The following is a 17,250-nucleotide window of genomic DNA, read 5'->3' as shown; positions in this document are numbered from 1 at the left end:
ACGTAGTAGGAACTTCAGGTAGTTATTGCAGAATGGAAGAAAGGACATCTTCAGATAGGATACTGAGCTGCAGGGCTATTATCCACTATGATTGTATTAGGCTTTTTTGGGCATCTTTAGTTCTAAGGAGTACAATTTCTGCTCCATTCAGATGCACAGATCTGTGGGATACACTTGGGGCATATTTCTCCCAAGAGATACTTACCATACAACCTTCAGTTACCTTGAGGTACCTACTTGAGCTGGAGTATGTTTTGTAAGTGTTGCTTCCTTGGGTTTGGGGGGTTTTTATGCCTTTAGCTCTTAACACCCTTCTGAAAATCTTAGGTTTAGTTTTTTGGGTTTGCTGATACAGGCAAGATGAAGAATGGTGCTCACATTTGTAGAAGGTCTCATGATTCTTGATCTCCTTGGTTTGGCCCATGTGTGGTGTGGTGTGGTATCACATGTGAAATAAATACACGAAAGAAAAGTTTCTTAGCAGTAGAGTTCTTGGAGATGATTGTTGTATGTACATTCACTAGCAGTGAATGGCTGGTGTCATGTTTTTCAGGATGTCTGAGAGGAACAGTGTTTGAGGATTTGTTGCACATTCTTTTGCTATACAAGTAAGAGCTCAGGACACACATTCACATTTGTGACTTTAGATGTGAACAATTAATCTTGAAAAAAATGCTGGTTGGTGAGAATCTTTCTTGCATTGTTAGGTGTATGAGGTGTATGACGCTGCTGGTAGAGATGGTTGGGGTGAGGGTTTTTATTTTTTGTTTATGTGCTTGAATCCTTTCCTAGAGTTTGACTGCAGTCCTTATTAAGAGTGCATCTCCTTCCTTTCTTGTTCAGGATGTTCTTTCAGCCCATCTATCCTCCAGCTACAAGTGATTTCTCTTGTGCAGTACCTTTATATGTATTTTTGGTCACTTTGATTTCGGAAGAAAGAGGAGGTTTTGCTGTTTCAGTAGAAGTTTTAGTTACTTGTATAGCTCCATTTAAACCCTAACTACTCTAGAAACTCCAAACACAGATATATCTTGGTTTGCTACTTCTTAAGTCTGAAATATGTCCATCAACTTAGCAGCTTTCTGCAAGCCACAAGTCAGTATTTCTACAGACTCCACAGAGAGGTAAAGTATGAATCTTGTTGGGTCCTGTGATTCAGACTAAGCTAAAGAATACATCCTTTCAGTCTCAAGAGTTCACACCTGTTTGCTTCATCATGGGATTGGGTGTTCCCTTGCTGGGGCAGTGACATTGTATTTGACAGTAAGTAAACTCCAGCTGGATAATTTGCACCTTCCTCTAGTCCATATCTTAGTGAATTTTAGAAGGTAGGGAGTCTTCTAAAAGTGATGGTAGATTCTCAATATAAACTTTTTTAGGTATAAGTGTTCCAGTGATATTCTTTTCCCAAATACCAACAGGAGTCTTGGATTGTGCTTTGTCACCATGTATTAAAGAGTAAGGAAATGGTGTATGCTGTAATGGTGGTGCCCACCACCACCCCAGCAATACAGATTTAATTAATGAAGCTTGTGTTCTATGAATAAGGACAGTAACTTTTGCTTTTGAAACATTGTATAAAGCATTTTTAAGCTGAATTTCAAGCATAGGGGTTTCTCTTTAATTGCTGTTTGTTGATACAATGCTTAGATTTTCCAGTTAAATTTTTTGTTCTATATGTTTTTAGACCTTCTGAGCTATGGCAAAATAATTACATTGACTTACACATTCTTTTACATTGACTGCTAATGGTGGTAGTTCTTTTAAGTTGGTTTTGTGAGCCCTGGTGATGTCAGGTGTGATAATGTTTTGTGGGGACAGCCTTGCTGGCCCAGGCCTAGCAGAGGGATGTCTGCAAGATGTTCAGTTTCCAGATGCATCACTTGATGAAAATAGCAGGCACATAAGGTTTGTGCAGTGCTAAGCTTAAAAATAGTAAGCCCTACTAGAACCTGGATGAGTTGGCAAGTACACTGCAGATGTAACCCTGCTAACTGCAAGAGCTAGCTCAGGTCCAGAAGTAGTACATTTCAGTCTAACATTTCACTCCAGACAGTGAAATAAAAGATCTGATATGTGTATTTGAAAATATGCTTTATTTGTATTTTTCAGTGCATATATATACATATATATATATATATGTGGTAGCTTTATATTTAACATAATGACTTGATTGAATGCTAATTTTTAAGATGAGCTGCATCGTCACTTTCTAGCACTCCCTAAGAATTAAACTGACTTCATTACAAAAGTTTCTATCTTTTTAATTCTCCCATATTTAACTGGTAGTGCTTAGAGTGAAAGGAGGATATGCACAAAATGTAAATGGACTCAAATCCAGGTATTGATTGACTTGGCTGGTGGATAAGGGAGATAAGGGAGACACACACATAAATATATATGTGTGTGTGTATATGTATGTTGGATTTTTTTACAAAAGTGTTTTCATGGAGTGCTAGTTGTCATGTTAATACACATTCTTTCAGAAGAATCAATTAATTTGGAAAATGGGATTTCTAAAAAAGAGTATTGGTAACATCAAGTTAGCAGTTAAAGTTGGTTTTCTCTCATTTTTGGCACTAACTACCTTTAAGGGGAGAAGGAAAGCATGCAGGAATAATGTATATATTATGCTTTAACAGATGGCTGTCTAACATGGTAGTTAAGTCTAGATTTTTTTTTTCTGGTTGATTTTCCCTGTAAAATTCTTGGCTTTTTGTTTTTGTTCTTTTTTTTTTGATAAATCTCTTTGGCATTATGTCTGATTTTAAGCTGTACTATGGAATGCAGGTTAATTAGCTGTATTGGACAGACAAAATTTGACAGTGTTAAAATGTCCCTTGCCACTTTAGTGCATAAAAACAATTTCTAGGTAAGAAGGGAACATTGAACTTCCTGGCATCATGTTGAGATGTTAATGCATTTTAATTGGTTTTAAGCTAGACAGTAAGACAGATAAATATCTATACACTGACCTTGTTTAAAATAAAACAACCAAAAACCCCAACCTTGTGCAACCAACTGTTACTGTGTCTTTTAAATAAACTGTGATCTTTTTTTCAGGCCTTAGACGGTCAAAATATTTATAATGCTTGCTGTACCCTACGAATTGATTTTTCCAAATTGGTGAATTTGAATGTCAAGTACAACAACGATAAGAGCAGGGACTACACTCGTCCTGACCTTCCATCTGGCGATGGACAGCCAACACTGGACCCAGCTATTGCTGCTGCATTTGCCAAGGAGACCTCTCTTCTAGGTATGATGTTTACATTCTTCTTGTGTATTACAAAGCCACTTCATGAAAATATTCATGAATCCTTCTAACAACTTTAATTACAATAGTGTCCAAAGGCCCAGGCACGGTTCAGTCTAGATTGCGATCTGATTTGTTGTAACATAGTTATATTGCCTTTAGAAGTACTGCAAAAAATGAATGAAGACTTGCATGACAAATGCATAAAGTACTAGAAAAAGTCAAGTTAGTTCAGTTTGTATCCCAAAGTCTGTCCTCCCCTCTTTCATGTGTTCCTGTCTGTGGCCACCTTGCCCACCTTCCAACCTAATTTCTAAGAGAGACTTAACATGATTTGCATGATTTCTTCATGCTAAATGGTTATTTGTAATATCAGAATATGAAACTAACATTTTGCTGGTTTCCTTCAAAGGGGAAAGATTATGCTCTTTGCTTAAAATACCCAAACCCTTTGGTGCTGCCTGTAGTTTCTGTGAATAAAAGAAAAAAATCTATAGCTGCACTTCTAGTGACATGTTATAGGAGTTCTATATATCCTGTCAGCCTTTGAGTTCATCAGAAGTTGGTGAAATGCTCTGAAAAAGGTACAGATATATCTGTCTTCTGGCTATTACCAAAATAATCAATGCATGCTCCTACTCCTGTCAAATTGTTTTTTGGGAAGAGCACCTTTCACTCTTTAAAATGTAATAGCACTCAGATAGAGAATCATTATTTTTATACAAGCTGATTTATTATGTTGTGATCATTGTTCTTCCGACTCAGTCTTTTTTTTTTTTTTTTCTTTCTTGGATAATTTCTCATTTTTGTTCTGAAGAAAACATAAGAACAACATAGATTTCATGGTTTTTTGTACAGTCTGGGCCAAACTGAAGTAAGTTTGAGTTACTCTGTGAAAGAGGAGCCTCTGCTCTCTGTTATGAAAGATAGAAGGCACTTAGTGAATTATGTGAACCCAGGAAGAGGTAGATATTGTAGCTAGGGCAACTGAATGTTGCACTGTATTTGACAATTTTCTGAAATTGTCAGGATACATTTGAAGGATATATTTCATATCTACTGTTGTAAAGTACACACAAAGGCTGTGCCTTATTCACATGTGATTCTCAGAGGGCATATTTCCCCATGAAAGAGTAGAGCTCCATTTGGAGTTCAGTGTGCTGTTCTTCAGGTTCTATTGCATGCTCAGAAAGAATACCATGAGATGGACATGTGGCATTGCTGTAAAAATTCTTGCTGCAGCAATCTTTATGTGTGTATCATGAGATTGCCTACAGAAAATGCATTAAGGACTCACTTCTTCCTTTTGCTTATGTTACACTTTTTTATGCTACAAACTTGTACAAAACATGGATGCAACTTTTTGTTGTTGGCTTTCTAGGAGTATACTGTAATCCATATGTCAAAAGTGAGATTTAGGTTCAACACAATTTTGTGGCTTGAGTTTTAGTGACAGGATGTAAATTTTGTTAGTCTTGGTTCTTAGATCTGCACTAATTCCAAACCAAACATATCTCAGTTTCCTTCTGGGTGAAGTGAATACTCCACTTCAGTAAATGTAACTTGATGATGTAACTCTTGTAGCTCTGTAAGCTGTTAAGCAGAGGTGTTAAGCTGCTGTCTCCCCCAAAGCCATAGGAAGCATAACAGGAACTAGTCGGTACAAGTAGATGGTGATTACTTGACATCAAGCCACAAAAAGGGTTCATAACAGGTCTATAAACCCAGTTCTTGGTCAGTTTTACTTACCTGCATTAGGATGATTACAGTGCCTGTGGTTTTCATGGAAGTTGATAATGTATTTTTAGTATAGCTTCAATCTGCCTACTATGAAAATGGCATTAGCAATTTGCATTTTGGAAGTCACAGAAAAGGATAAGCTGAGAGGGAATAAATAATGTGATATGTTGTATTTTAACGTCATTGAGGAAAAGGCCTCAAATGGCTAGAAAGATGGTATGTAATATTTGTATGTTTCCATTAATATTTTGAAAAAAACAAAAGCCTGTTATCTGTAGTTGTAGGAAGCTAAAATAAAGCTAGTGACATAGATTTCTAATACTAGTTGATCATGTTTACAACATAGCTAAATTTCTAAATAGTTTCATATAAGTTCTAAACAGTAATATGGTAACTTTTTCATAATAGAAACTCTTCCTATTTTTATTTATTAAAAACCTTTCAATTGCTTTAATCAGAATGGCAAATCAAAGTACAGTGGAGACTGCAGACCAAGAATTCTGTTCCACAGCTATTTGCTGTGGCTTTGTAATTTGTCTGACCTTTTCAAAAAATGAGATGTATGCTAAGTAATCAGTTAAAAACATATCAATCAAATAGATGGTCTAGCCTACATGCATCATCACTCATTCATCTACTACATCCTCACCTGTGATAAAATAACGTTTCAGAAATCCTTGAGTCTGTAAACTGGACAATATTCAATGAGCGTTAATGTTTTTTGAAAGAAGGAGAAAATTACTAGTGGACTAAATGAGCTGGTTTCAAATGAATTATCAGAGGCAATTTTTTTTTCTTCTGTTTTTTACCTCACATATGAAACAATAGATATAGTCTCCCTCCTCTTCAACCCCCTAAAAAAATTACAGATGTCACAGAAAAAGCTTTGGATAAACAACAGCTGTATTATACTGAACCACAACATACAAAATATTTTATATAAGAACTACTCAAAATAGCAAATACTGATATACGTTACTCACAATTTATATATTTGTTTAATATTAGAGCTGCAAATACACTGTTGTGCTGGAGATACACTGATGTGCTTAGGGCTCACACAGCTTTATCCCTTGCTGTCGTTGCTGGCATTCTTTGCTAGCGCTTTCCACTAGTGCCCCTTTTTGAGATTGTTGCTGACAGTTTTGAAGGACAATAATTGAAACACCATTTTATAGGAATGGTGTTTAATAAATCATTGTTTTTAACTTCTTTGATGGGACCAAAGAATGTCCTTAGGAGAGTCTGATGATGTGAAGAATTTTTGCCTTTTAAAGTATGAGTTACTTGGCTGTGCTGTGCCCAGCTATGGAAAGAACCATAAACATTGCACTGGCCTTCTTTAGATTCCTTTACTCCTGAAAATGCTGGACTGGCTTAAAGTTTCTAAGGTTAGGTAGAAATGTCTAGACATACTAGAAGACTGGATATGCTCTAGTAAGACCTGGTAGCTTGACATTTTCTAAAATGTAAGTGATTGCTATTGACCTAGTATAAAATAAGTTGTTTTTCCTTCAGGTGGGGATCTGTCATGCCATTGTCCTGGAAAAGTATTTTGATACAATAGTATCTGATACAATAGTACTGAACCCTGCATGATGTGCAAATGGCAATGTTGATCAAATACAATAAAGCTCTTCCTAGATAAACCATGTATAGTGCAAATGTATCACAAGAACCTTTCCTGAATGCTGGGAGTAGCACACTCAACTCATACCCCCGTGACGTGAGCAGACAAAACCAGCGTTTCTGTACAGGGTCTGAGTTTCCTTGAGGAAGAAAACGTAGAGGCACAACTGAAGCTATAGCTGAGGGTAACATGCTTCTTCAGAGAACTGGATTACTAAAGCCGCAGAGCATGTTGAATATTGGACTTAGAGGGTTGCCTCCCCACCCCATACTAAGGTTGTGAGATGTGTAAACCTCTTCACATGGACAAATGCACAGTTAGGGATTCAGTCAAGCACCAAGTTGAAGTGAAGAATGTCTCTCAAATGATGAGAAATAAGGATGTAATGATGCAGAGAGCACAATTAGTGTTTATTCTTACTGATTTAATCAACATTTACTTAAGACCATCTTGATAAACTAGACACTTCAAGCATTTTGGAGTGCAGTGGAAACAGTTTTGCTGCACAATAATGGTTATTTGAATAGAAAGTACTTTTTATACCTCATAACTCTGCAGACTTGATCTGAAAAAAAATTTCTACATTTCTCTTATGCTAATTTACCAACCCTTTGGATGACTTTACAGTGGTATTGTTTGCTGTGTATAGTGTGTATACAGCCCTAGTACTGATATAGGAACTTTTTAAAAAATGACTTGTGTGTGTTTCGTAAAATATGCTTTATTTTAAAATTAGGGCTTCCTGTTGCAGCTGTTCCAGGAGCTCTGAGTCCTTTGGCTATTCCAAATGCTGCTGCTGCAGCTGCAGCTGCTGCTGCTGGCCGTGTGGGAATGCCTGGAGTTTCAGCTGGTGGCAATACAGTCCTCCTGGTTAGCAATTTAAATGAAGAGGTAAGTGAAACAATTTTACTTTGTTTCCCCCCCCCCTTCTTTAGTCACATTTCATTTGTCTGTATTTTATAATTTCTTTGCATTTGGCCTCTTATATTTGGATTTTAAGCTCAAAGTATTTTTGCTGTTTTTTTAATAATCCCCAAAGTTTATTTTAAAGCCATTGTTAAATACATTTTTGTTCCTAGGTAGCTAACAACTTAAAATATCCTTTGATAGTCAGCTACCTATTTTTTTTTCTAAGAAAAATTTGGTAACTTCTTCATGTTTGAATACCAACTATTTTTTCTTTTGTAACTGTAATCATGTAAACTAGAATTTCTGTTTTGTTTCTAATTGTTTGCTGTTTCATTTCATGCTTGTATCTCACATTTTTGAGTCTTAATTTATGTGAACTACTCTAACACATTTTTCTTTGAAGGTTCTCCCAAAGATCTTGACGAGGCACTCTTCCAGTCTCTCTTAGTAATTTTTTTTTCTTTGCAGTTACTCATTTGTCTTAAAAATAAAAAAGTGGTGGCAAAGCATTTTCACCTTAACTGTATCTTTCTTGCTAACTCTGAATTCTAAAGGGATTAATTTAGTTTTGCATTTTTACTGTCCTTTACATTTATTTTGATGGCTGTGAAAGCTGGTATGAAATGTGGGAAGTTTGTATCAGTCTAGCTGTTCCATATTTAACTGGCCTCTGTCACTGTAAATCATTAAGCTTTTTTTATCATCTAGTACTATTTTGTCATCCACAGTCTTGCATGTTAAAATGTTTCAGATCAGAGTGCCATTTTGAAAGATATTTTGCCTGCATTTCATAACCAGCCATGCTTACGCAGTTAAAGTTTAAATTTTAAAATTTCTATTGCATGCTTTTTTTACTTTATTTTCATGTTGAGATGAAATGCTGTAGTTTACTCTTGATATGAATGTACTTTACCCATATTTGTCTTGGGTGACTACATTTTACTCAGTTTTTCTCGTACAGTACATAAACCAACCATTTTCTGACCAAATTCCTACATTTCCTATGTACTGACCTATATTTTATTTTTTTTTTGTTCCCCACTTCCTTATTTTTTTTTCTTCCGCATTGCTGTATTCCCTCCCCCATTTCATCCTTTTCCCCGTGTGTTCAACTTCCCTTTCCTTGTCTTTACCCAAATTCCCGTGCCCTTCCCTGTCTTACCCTTCTCCTCGTCTTTGTCTACGTTCCCTGTCTTCATTCCCTATGTTCATGCTTCTGTGCTTGAACAAAATGTTCCTCGGACCAACTTGCCCCAATTAACCGCCTTGAAACCATGATCCATGACCACCTCACCATTCTGCGGGAACCACCCTTCGTTATGGATGATCTGTTCATCTCCGCTCTTCCTCGACTCTTCTCTCTTCTTGTCTTACGCTGCTTGCTCTTCTCTCCTTCTAAAGATGGTTACGCCCCAAAGTCTGTTTACCCTCTTCGGTATGTTATTGTTAGCACTATACTTTTATTATTGATTTGGTTTTGTTTTTATGGTTTTTGTTTGGTTGGTTTTTTTTGTTTCACCTTAATTCTTATTTGTAGCTAGCACTTTGGCTTAAAGTTGAATAGTAAATCTTTTGCTATTTTTCTTTTGCTGTTTAAATCTCTCCATAGACACAGATTTTCTTTTAATGCATGCTAATATATTTTGCATGGTCTTTAATTTTATATCATTCACATAGCTTTGAGGGTTTATCAGAAATTATTCTTTTCAAAATTCACTATTCAAAATCTTTATCTCCTTTATTCATTTGTGAGTGTGTTGAGTTTGAGCGAGTGATCTTGTTGCTGTCTGAATGTTCCATTGATATGTCAAAATATATTACTTAGGTGGCTGGCTTTAAAATGAACTTTTTCTTTTGGGTTACTTTTGACTTTAAAAAGGTGTTTATGGTGATGTGCAGCGTGTGAAGATTTTATACAATAAGAAAGATAGTGCTCTTATACAGATGGCTGATGGAAACCAGTCACAACTGGGTAAGATTAGTTTTCTGCTTATATTCCCATTAGTCTAAGTACTTGGAAATTAGGCTGTGTAATATCAGGTGAACTAAATGTGCTTATATTTGTTAGTCTGTCTCTTATCTCGGTCATCCACCAGATCCAAAATTTTTTTGCATGCTCTTAAATGAATACCCTAAATGAATTCAATAGCTGAATAAAATATGATGATCCCTGAATAAAATTAAATATTGACAAAGTCTGCAGACCTAGATTGTAGTCCTTTAGCACACTGACCCTTTGATTTGCTTGAGTGCTTTTCTTCTTTGCATGTGTGATGTAGCACAAACTATTGAAAAGTAGCACTCAATTGAGTAAACTTGTCTTTTTCAGCCATGAGCCATCTTAATGGACAAAAAATGTATGGAAAGATCATTCGGGTTACCCTTTCTAAACATCAGACAGTACAACTACCTCGAGAGGGACTGGATGACCAAGGGCTGACTAAAGATTTTGGTAATTCACCTTTGCACCGCTTCAAGAAACCTGGTTCCAAAAACTTCCAAAATATATTTCCTCCTTCTGCAACACTTCATCTGTCCAATATTCCGTAAGTGTTCGCTGTCGGCAATCTGATAATATTTGTGTGAATCACAGCACACTGAACTGACTAATGATTTCCTGCTTATGCTGATTTTCTTCCTGTCTGTAGACCATCAGTAGCAGAAGAGGATCTACGCACATTGTTTGCTAACACTGGAGGCACTGTGAAAGCATTTAAATTTTTTCAGTAAGTACCTTTTCTGCACATAGCTCTAAAAAAAAAGAGTTTTGCAGCACATCTTAAGAAAAAGTATATATCAAACTGCAAATATTAGGAGCAACCCTGCAGTGTTCAAGTTCCTAATTCCATTATTTTGTTTCAGAAGAGATCACAAGATGGCACTTCTTCAGATGTCAACAGTAGAAGAAGCTATTCAGGCTTTGATTGATCTTCACAATTACAATCTGGGAGAAAGTCACCATCTGAGAGTTTCTTTCTCTAAGTCAACTATTTAGAAAGGCAGATAGAGAATGAAGGTGTATTGCATTGTTTGGTGTTGTCACCTTTTGACTGTTCAGGAAAGTGGGGACCAGAGTTTGTCTTCTGTTTTTTTATTTTTTTTCATGCTGTTACCATTCCTCGATTGTTTTAAAAAAATAATTAAAAAAAGAGGCAGTGATCTTAACTGCTTTTCAACTGTTCAACTGTTGTTTAGATAAACCATTGTTTTGTTTAAAAGATTTCAAGTTAATACGACATTTTTTCAACTTAGTTGACGTACGTGCCTTAAAAAGGAAAATTAGTACTGCTGGAATTGCATAACTAGTAAAAAGCAAATTTGGTTGTCTGGGGCACATTGTTACATGATAATTTAAATATGTTTAGGCAGGGGTGTGTAAAAAGGTTAAGTTTTTGTTTTCTCCTGCTTGATAGATTTCTTTATCTGCTGGCTTGTCAATTATTTTCTTTTTAATTGGATAAGATGCATTATGCTGAAAGAGTAAAATGATTTTATTTGATTTTTGCTACTTTTTGCTATGTGTTCTTTTTTAAAAAAAGCCTTTTGTATTTCATTGTTCTGGTCTAGATTCAGTTATGAATGTAGGCATTAGTTAAAATTAACAAGGTACAGAATATTAATTTCTTAAAGGACAAAAAGTGACTTCTGTGACTTTGAGCCCTACGTGAAAAGCATTGTGGAATCTTAACCTTTTTGTACACACTCTTGTGGGATGTATCATATAAATGTCAGCACTAAGTAATGTCTTGTTTGTGGCTGAATATTTTTCGTAGATGTTTTTGAAGTTGACATGACTTACGTGCATTTCAATATATATTGCCATCTTTAGTTTGTAATTAAGATATGGAATATGGTTGTGGATTTCTGAGCATGTACAGACTGGTCAAGCTAGTTCAGGAAATGGTGCATGTATTTTTCAATGATGAAGAAAGTTTGCTGCAGATGCTTGCAGGAAATTTTGTGGCAGTTTTCTAAAACTGACAACCAGGTGGGACCAAAGTTTATGTGCCTTTAGTCTTAATTTACCTTGCATTGTAATATTCAGTTTTAATAAATCTCTTCAAAATATTTTGTATTTAGAAATTGATCTGACTTTACTATAAACATGGCTCAGAATCTGCAGATCCAGTTAATTTGAAAGCAGTTCACTGACAGTCTGAACTGTTACCTTGATTCTGTTTAAATGACCAATACTTTTTGAAATTGATGTACTTAGTTTCAAGATTCATAGATTCTGTTATCTATGTAGAAAAAAAAGGTCATGTATATTTTCTATTAGTTGAGTTTTTACATCTTTAGAATTGTAAAATTCAGTATAGTTTGGAAGTGGCACAATTAAAAATTAATTTTCTAACAAAGTTGGGAGGTTTGATGGTTGTTTAATTTCATTTTGTGTGTACTCTGCTTACCTCTGTAGCATGCTCAATAAACACTTCTGTAGCTCTGTATTCACCTTTTCTGTCTTTCTCTGCTGCTTTCTATCTCTTCTCTTCTTTGTTTTCCACTTCTACTGTGCTTCTAAATTCATGTTATTCTCTGCCAGGGTGGGAAAAGCATAATATTAAAAACTTCTATTTATGGCTTTTTACCATAAATCTGATGCTGTGAAAAATACCAACTCTTTATGTTCAGACAGTGACCCCTTTGCAGGCATATGTGCAAATGAAACATTTCCCACCCTGTTATAACTTACTGCTTTAAAGACATAACCTTTATTGTAGTTTGTTAGCTCTCTCTTTCTATCTTTTTAGTTTTTAAGCAGATATATGCACTAATAGATCTCTCAGGTTTGCCATGCTCTCTTGCTGCAAGTTTCATCTTTCATTTTTTTTGTGTGTGCTAAAGATTTGCTACTAATCATACAGTACACTCATGGGTGAAAGTAACAAAGGATTTCACATGAGATCCATGGACCATACATGTTTGAGAACAGGATACTTCACCTTTTCAGAGTCATGGGTTCAAATGAATATTAGAACAGTTTGGACACTTCAGTAGTTTTCCTGTATATTACTTTGAACTGATTGTTGTGGGGCTTTTTTCCCTTTCAGTTAGAAATAGGATTTTACACAGTTGCCATTTAAGAGTAACTGAATGATCCTGGAGCAGTTAAAGCTGTCAAAATCAAAGCATTTTTCAGTCACTTTTCCAGTACAACCACTGTAGGTACATTGATGTCAGAATATTTTGTGAACTGATGTCTTCTTTTGGGTGGCTTTCAAATCAGTAAATAACTATCAGCTTTTGAAGGTCATGGTATAATGTAGGGCCTTGCATTAGTCTTAATGCGTTAAATAAAATGCATTTTATCAGAACTACACCCAATATATGATTTAAGTCATACTCCAGGTATTGCAGTGATCACCCAATCTGAAGTGCTGATAGAATCCTATTCATCCATACTCAAAAGTTTGGGAATCAGCATCTTTTTCCAACTCGAGCACCCAAACGCACAGATGTGACTATTTCCAGTGATTTAAGCAGTAGTTAAGGGTCTGACTGAGCTGATCTGTTACATTTTTCATCTGTACAATATGATGTCCCATATTTTTCTAAAATAAAAGTGTGTCAGATTTCCTTTTGTGTATCAGAATGTGCTTGTGTGTTTCAACTAGAAATGTGACTTGAAATTTGCCATTCTGTGTGTTCAGCTTGTGCTGAATTGTTTCCACTCTAAAACGTGTATCAGATAGCATACAGTGATTGCCATATGTGTAATTTTGAAATAACTGTAAACATCTGCACTGTCTGATTGTGTACAAATATAGGGGTTTATAAAAGGGTAGCTTACATTCTTCTTGCTGGGCTTATTTCCTTAAAAAGAAGTTTCTATACTTTTCTCATTTTGAAAATTTCTGTGGCAAAAACCTCAAGGGAAAGAGTATATATTGGCTTTGACTTGTTATAAATTCAGCAGCTTTTATTACGAGGTTATATTTGTATCAGCCAAAATTAAAAGTAATGACAGTCATAATTGTCATGAAAGCATTTTTTATTAATCTGAAGAAAATTACTGTTCAGTTATGGATACTTAGTCTTTAAAGTGGTATCTCTTCAGAAAATACAGACTTAGTAATATCCTAACTCCTAGAACTTTCAAAAACATGTTTTTCATGAAATGGTAATGCATTTTGTATAGTAATTTGTACATTTTTGTTGTTATAAAATGTAAATAAGTTTCTGTATTTTTAGCTCTTCAGAATGTGAAAAGCATCACTTTTATTAAAATTTTACTAAAAATAAGATTCATGAATAACTTCTTACACTCCATGGAATGTGACTTTTCAGATTGTTAGTAAAACTTAACCATAGGCAGGGTGATTCTCCAAACTCAATTTCAGACTTTTAAAATAATTCTGGTATTTTGTCAGAGAGCAGTTGCTGATTTTTATTTCTTCGTGAATCGTTACATTTTCTCTGGTGGAGCAATGAAATTGGTTGGAGAAGTCCAAAAATGACCTTTGATCAGATAATGTTGAGTGGCAAATACAGTATGTAAGTGAAATAAACCAAAACCTTATAGCATTCTAACTAGAAACGGGGAAAACTTTAAAGCTAAGTGAATACACTTAAAAGTATTTCTGTATATTGTGATTTAACATGTTACAAAAGGTGCCTTTGCCCTGCAGGAATAACAGTTCATAGAGCTATTTGTAGCTTGCTGTTTTTAATGTTTTATATTAAGAATTAGTTTCATAATCCATTTTACAAAAACAGTTTATTTGTTTCTTTATAAGTTTCCTTCTGTTTTCTAGTATCTTACAGCATGACAAGATTACTAAGGTCCTGCTATCTGCAGGATTTAAGGCACTGGGATTTCAAACTCTAGTTTGCTCCAGATAATTTGTCTAATTCTGTGCTTAGATAACATGTACATCTTTCAAAACATTAGAAAAATGAATTGTGGGGTTTTTTTGCCAACAGGAATATAAATCCACTAGTCCCATCTCAAGAAATGGTTTTCCTAATATCAAATGTGTTACGATGAGCAAGACTGCTCAAAAGGTTTGACTGTGTTACATAGGGATGAGGCTGAAGTCCTTGTTCTGTTCCAGACTCTGAGACAACCTGAAATTCAGTTTTGCTGAGGTGAACAAATTTTCTTTTAAATAATCAGGCAGAATACCCCATGTCTTGTGGTCCTGCTGTGTGTAGAAAGGGAGATAGATATAGATACAGATATATAGAGACATCTGCAATATTTCTTACCTTCCTGGTTTCTTGGGGAGCTGAGCAGCTGCAGCCTGCCAGTGTGATTCCAGCCACAGAGAGGATAGGAAGAAAGAAAGAATGATTTTTTTTTTTCAACTATAGGACTTGGCATGGTATTTTCTACTCAATGGGTCTTGGTAAAGTTAGTCAGTCAGTAGATTGCATAACCTTAACTATAGAGAATGATAAACCATTAATTATTCTATTGGTACATTGGCTTGCTAGAATCAGTGACAAAGTTCCTGCCTGCTGTGGAATTGGAGGCCACAATAATGCAGCTTAAAGAATTTCTTTACCTTGTTTTTTCCTTTAACATAAGAATTTATTTAGTATCACATAATCTGAGTATTTTAAGGTTTGAAATTCTCTCCAGTGCATGTGTTTGGTCTTTGAGGATGGTTAACAAAATGAGATTGGTGAGTTCCTGCTTCACCTTAAAAAAAATTACAGCTTGCTATCTGTTGTTGTTTTCCGAGTTGAGTGAATTTTCCTCTGATCAACAAACTAAATTTGGAAGAGTGTCACATTGCTTTGTTTTTTCCCTTTCAAATTTACAGCATATGATGTTTAAAGTCTATTCTTTCTTGATTAGTTCTGCAGACAGGCAGCAAAGGAAAAGTGAAGAGCTTTTTTCCTTGGGAAAAATGTGAATTAAATTCAGATTGATTTAAGTGTCTCAAAAAACTTAGCTGAAACTAGCACTCCTATTATGGATGAGTTCTGCATGTTTTATGAGTTTTAGCCTGATTTCATTAGGAAATGAGGCATGTGTAATCTCTGTGTGAATGTGCTGTTCCCAAGATAACCCCCTGTCCCTTCCTGGTCACTCCTGTACCCTTTGGTGGCCTTCCTGGCAGGCAGAGGGGATGAAGGTCTCCAGTAGTAAGGCATTTCTGTTTCTATGCTCATGATTAGTTGGTTTGCTAGGTCCAACTCCTTACTTTCAGTAAGGAATAAGTACTTTCAGTCCTAGGGGTGAGGGAAGGGAAGATCAGGTGCCTTGTCTTTTGCCAGGACTTCTCAAACAGGCACGGACCTGGTTCTCTCCCTCTTAATGGGCAGCAGCTTCAGAGGTAGCCAGCATGGTGGGGCCTGGGGATGCTGGGTACAAGACAGGAGAAGTGAAAGGGAAGGGATATTTTGAAAGAGGAGCAGAGTATTGGACAGATGAGTGTTGAGGGTGTTTCAGTAGCTTGCTTTCAGTTGTCTCATGTGTAAATAGACATGAAAAATTATTGACAGGGTGAAACATGTTGGCTGAATAATTCTGTTAGGAGTATTTTACAAACTAGTCTGAAAAAAAGTAGTCCAGCTTGTGAAGTAAATGTGATGGATTTTCACTTCAGCTCAACAGGTACAGGGGTGTCAGAGCTTAGCACTTGCCTGCAGACTGCTGTGGTAGCTGGTTTTCCTAGGATGAGTACTTATCATCCCTGGAAGCCAGCAAGACTGAAAGCCTGAAGCCTCTAGCCCTAGGTTAGGCTACATGTCAGGGTAGTTTAGGATGATTGACACTGATGGCTGGCCAAAGAGCTAGATAAAGTGAGCTAGTGGGATCCAGGAAGAGATTTGTTAGAGGAGTCATCAAGTGACATGCGGGGACTGGCATTTTTTGATGAAAAATAGAAGCTGTAAAATTTCTGACTGTATTCCATGGCAGGGTACAGCAGTGTCCTTTGGGCTAACCCTATTCCCCCTAGTTCCTTAATGCCTGGGGCTTATCTCTGACAGTATCAACACTCTTTGAAGATCTCAGTTGTGCAGCTGAAATCATGCTGGACTAGTCTGTTCTTTTCTGAAGCAAGAAAGGTGTCTTGGCAGCTGCATCTGACAAGCACCAGTGATTTGTTATGTGTGGTGGGATACTGGCCTTTCCATTAAAACACTGGCAATCCTCAGCTAGTCAAGAGTCCTGGTGCTGTGTCAACAAAATACTCCTTTCATCATGCTGTGCTTTGTTGTCTAAACATTAACCTTCAGGTATTGACTTTGATAATTTGAGTAAGCTTTTTGTGAACAATGTTTATATTTGAAAATAAGGGAGCTTTTCCTTTTTTCCTCTCTTTTTAGACAGAGGGAGATTTTCCTGTTGATTATAGAAAATAAACTAGAGGTTGCCATTTTCCAATTTTTAAGCAAATTTTGGTTGACCTCAACCATTTGGATCAGAAGTGTGTGTAACTTGTTTAAACTGATGACAGAAGTCACACGACATCCTCAGTCTGTATCACTGCTCCTAGACTTCAGGAAAAAATAATCTTGACCTAAATCTTTTGCTACAATTAAAAGTCTGCTTTTGTTTTTAGAAAGTGGTCATTTTCAAGTTCCTCTTAGATGGAAGATGGAGCTAAAACTCATCTTCTTTCAAGTGTAGCTACATTAAAATACCTGGTTAATAGTAACTAACCTTTTCCTATTGGTGGTTCTTCACTCAAAATAGCTCTTTTAAACAGAGGTGTTTGTGGTGCCATCGTGTTACAATTGGAAAAATTGTTCTTTTAAT

At 36.0% G+C, this 17,250-nt stretch overlaps 1 protein-coding gene across 21 annotated transcripts in view; it reads left to right on the top strand.

The window, feature by feature from the left end:
- Window positions 1-13,778, top strand: part of PTBP2 (polypyrimidine tract binding protein 2) — a 209,591-nt gene extending 195,813 nt beyond the window's left edge. For 14 of the 21 annotated variants that reach the window (XM_077182197.1, XM_077182203.1, XM_077182201.1 and 11 more), the window contains 7 exons: window positions 3,064-3,259; window positions 7,363-7,517; window positions 8,937-8,970; window positions 9,415-9,507; window positions 9,865-10,081; window positions 10,184-10,261; window positions 10,398-13,778. In XM_077182197.1, the coding sequence (XP_077038312.1) occupies window positions 3,064-3,259; window positions 7,363-7,517; window positions 8,937-8,970; window positions 9,415-9,507; window positions 9,865-10,081; window positions 10,184-10,261; window positions 10,398-10,530 (906 nt within the window). In that variant the 3' untranslated portion in view covers window positions 10,531-13,778. Of the gene's footprint in view, window positions 1-3,063; window positions 3,260-7,362; window positions 7,518-8,936; window positions 8,971-9,414; window positions 9,508-9,864; window positions 10,082-10,183; window positions 10,262-10,397 lie in introns of those variants that run through there. The other 7 variants (XM_077182195.1, XM_077182193.1, XM_054638025.2 and 4 more) reach the window with 4 other exon arrangements.
- The last annotated feature ends 3,472 nt before the right edge of the window (window positions 13,779-17,250 follow it).

This window comes from Agelaius phoeniceus, chromosome 8, assembly GCF_051311805.1.
Source record: "Agelaius phoeniceus isolate bAgePho1 chromosome 8, bAgePho1.hap1, whole genome shotgun sequence".
In the NCBI taxonomy this organism is placed as follows: Eukaryota; Metazoa; Chordata; class Aves; order Passeriformes; family Icteridae; genus Agelaius; species Agelaius phoeniceus.
This window is presented reverse-complemented; position numbering and strand designations above follow the sequence as displayed.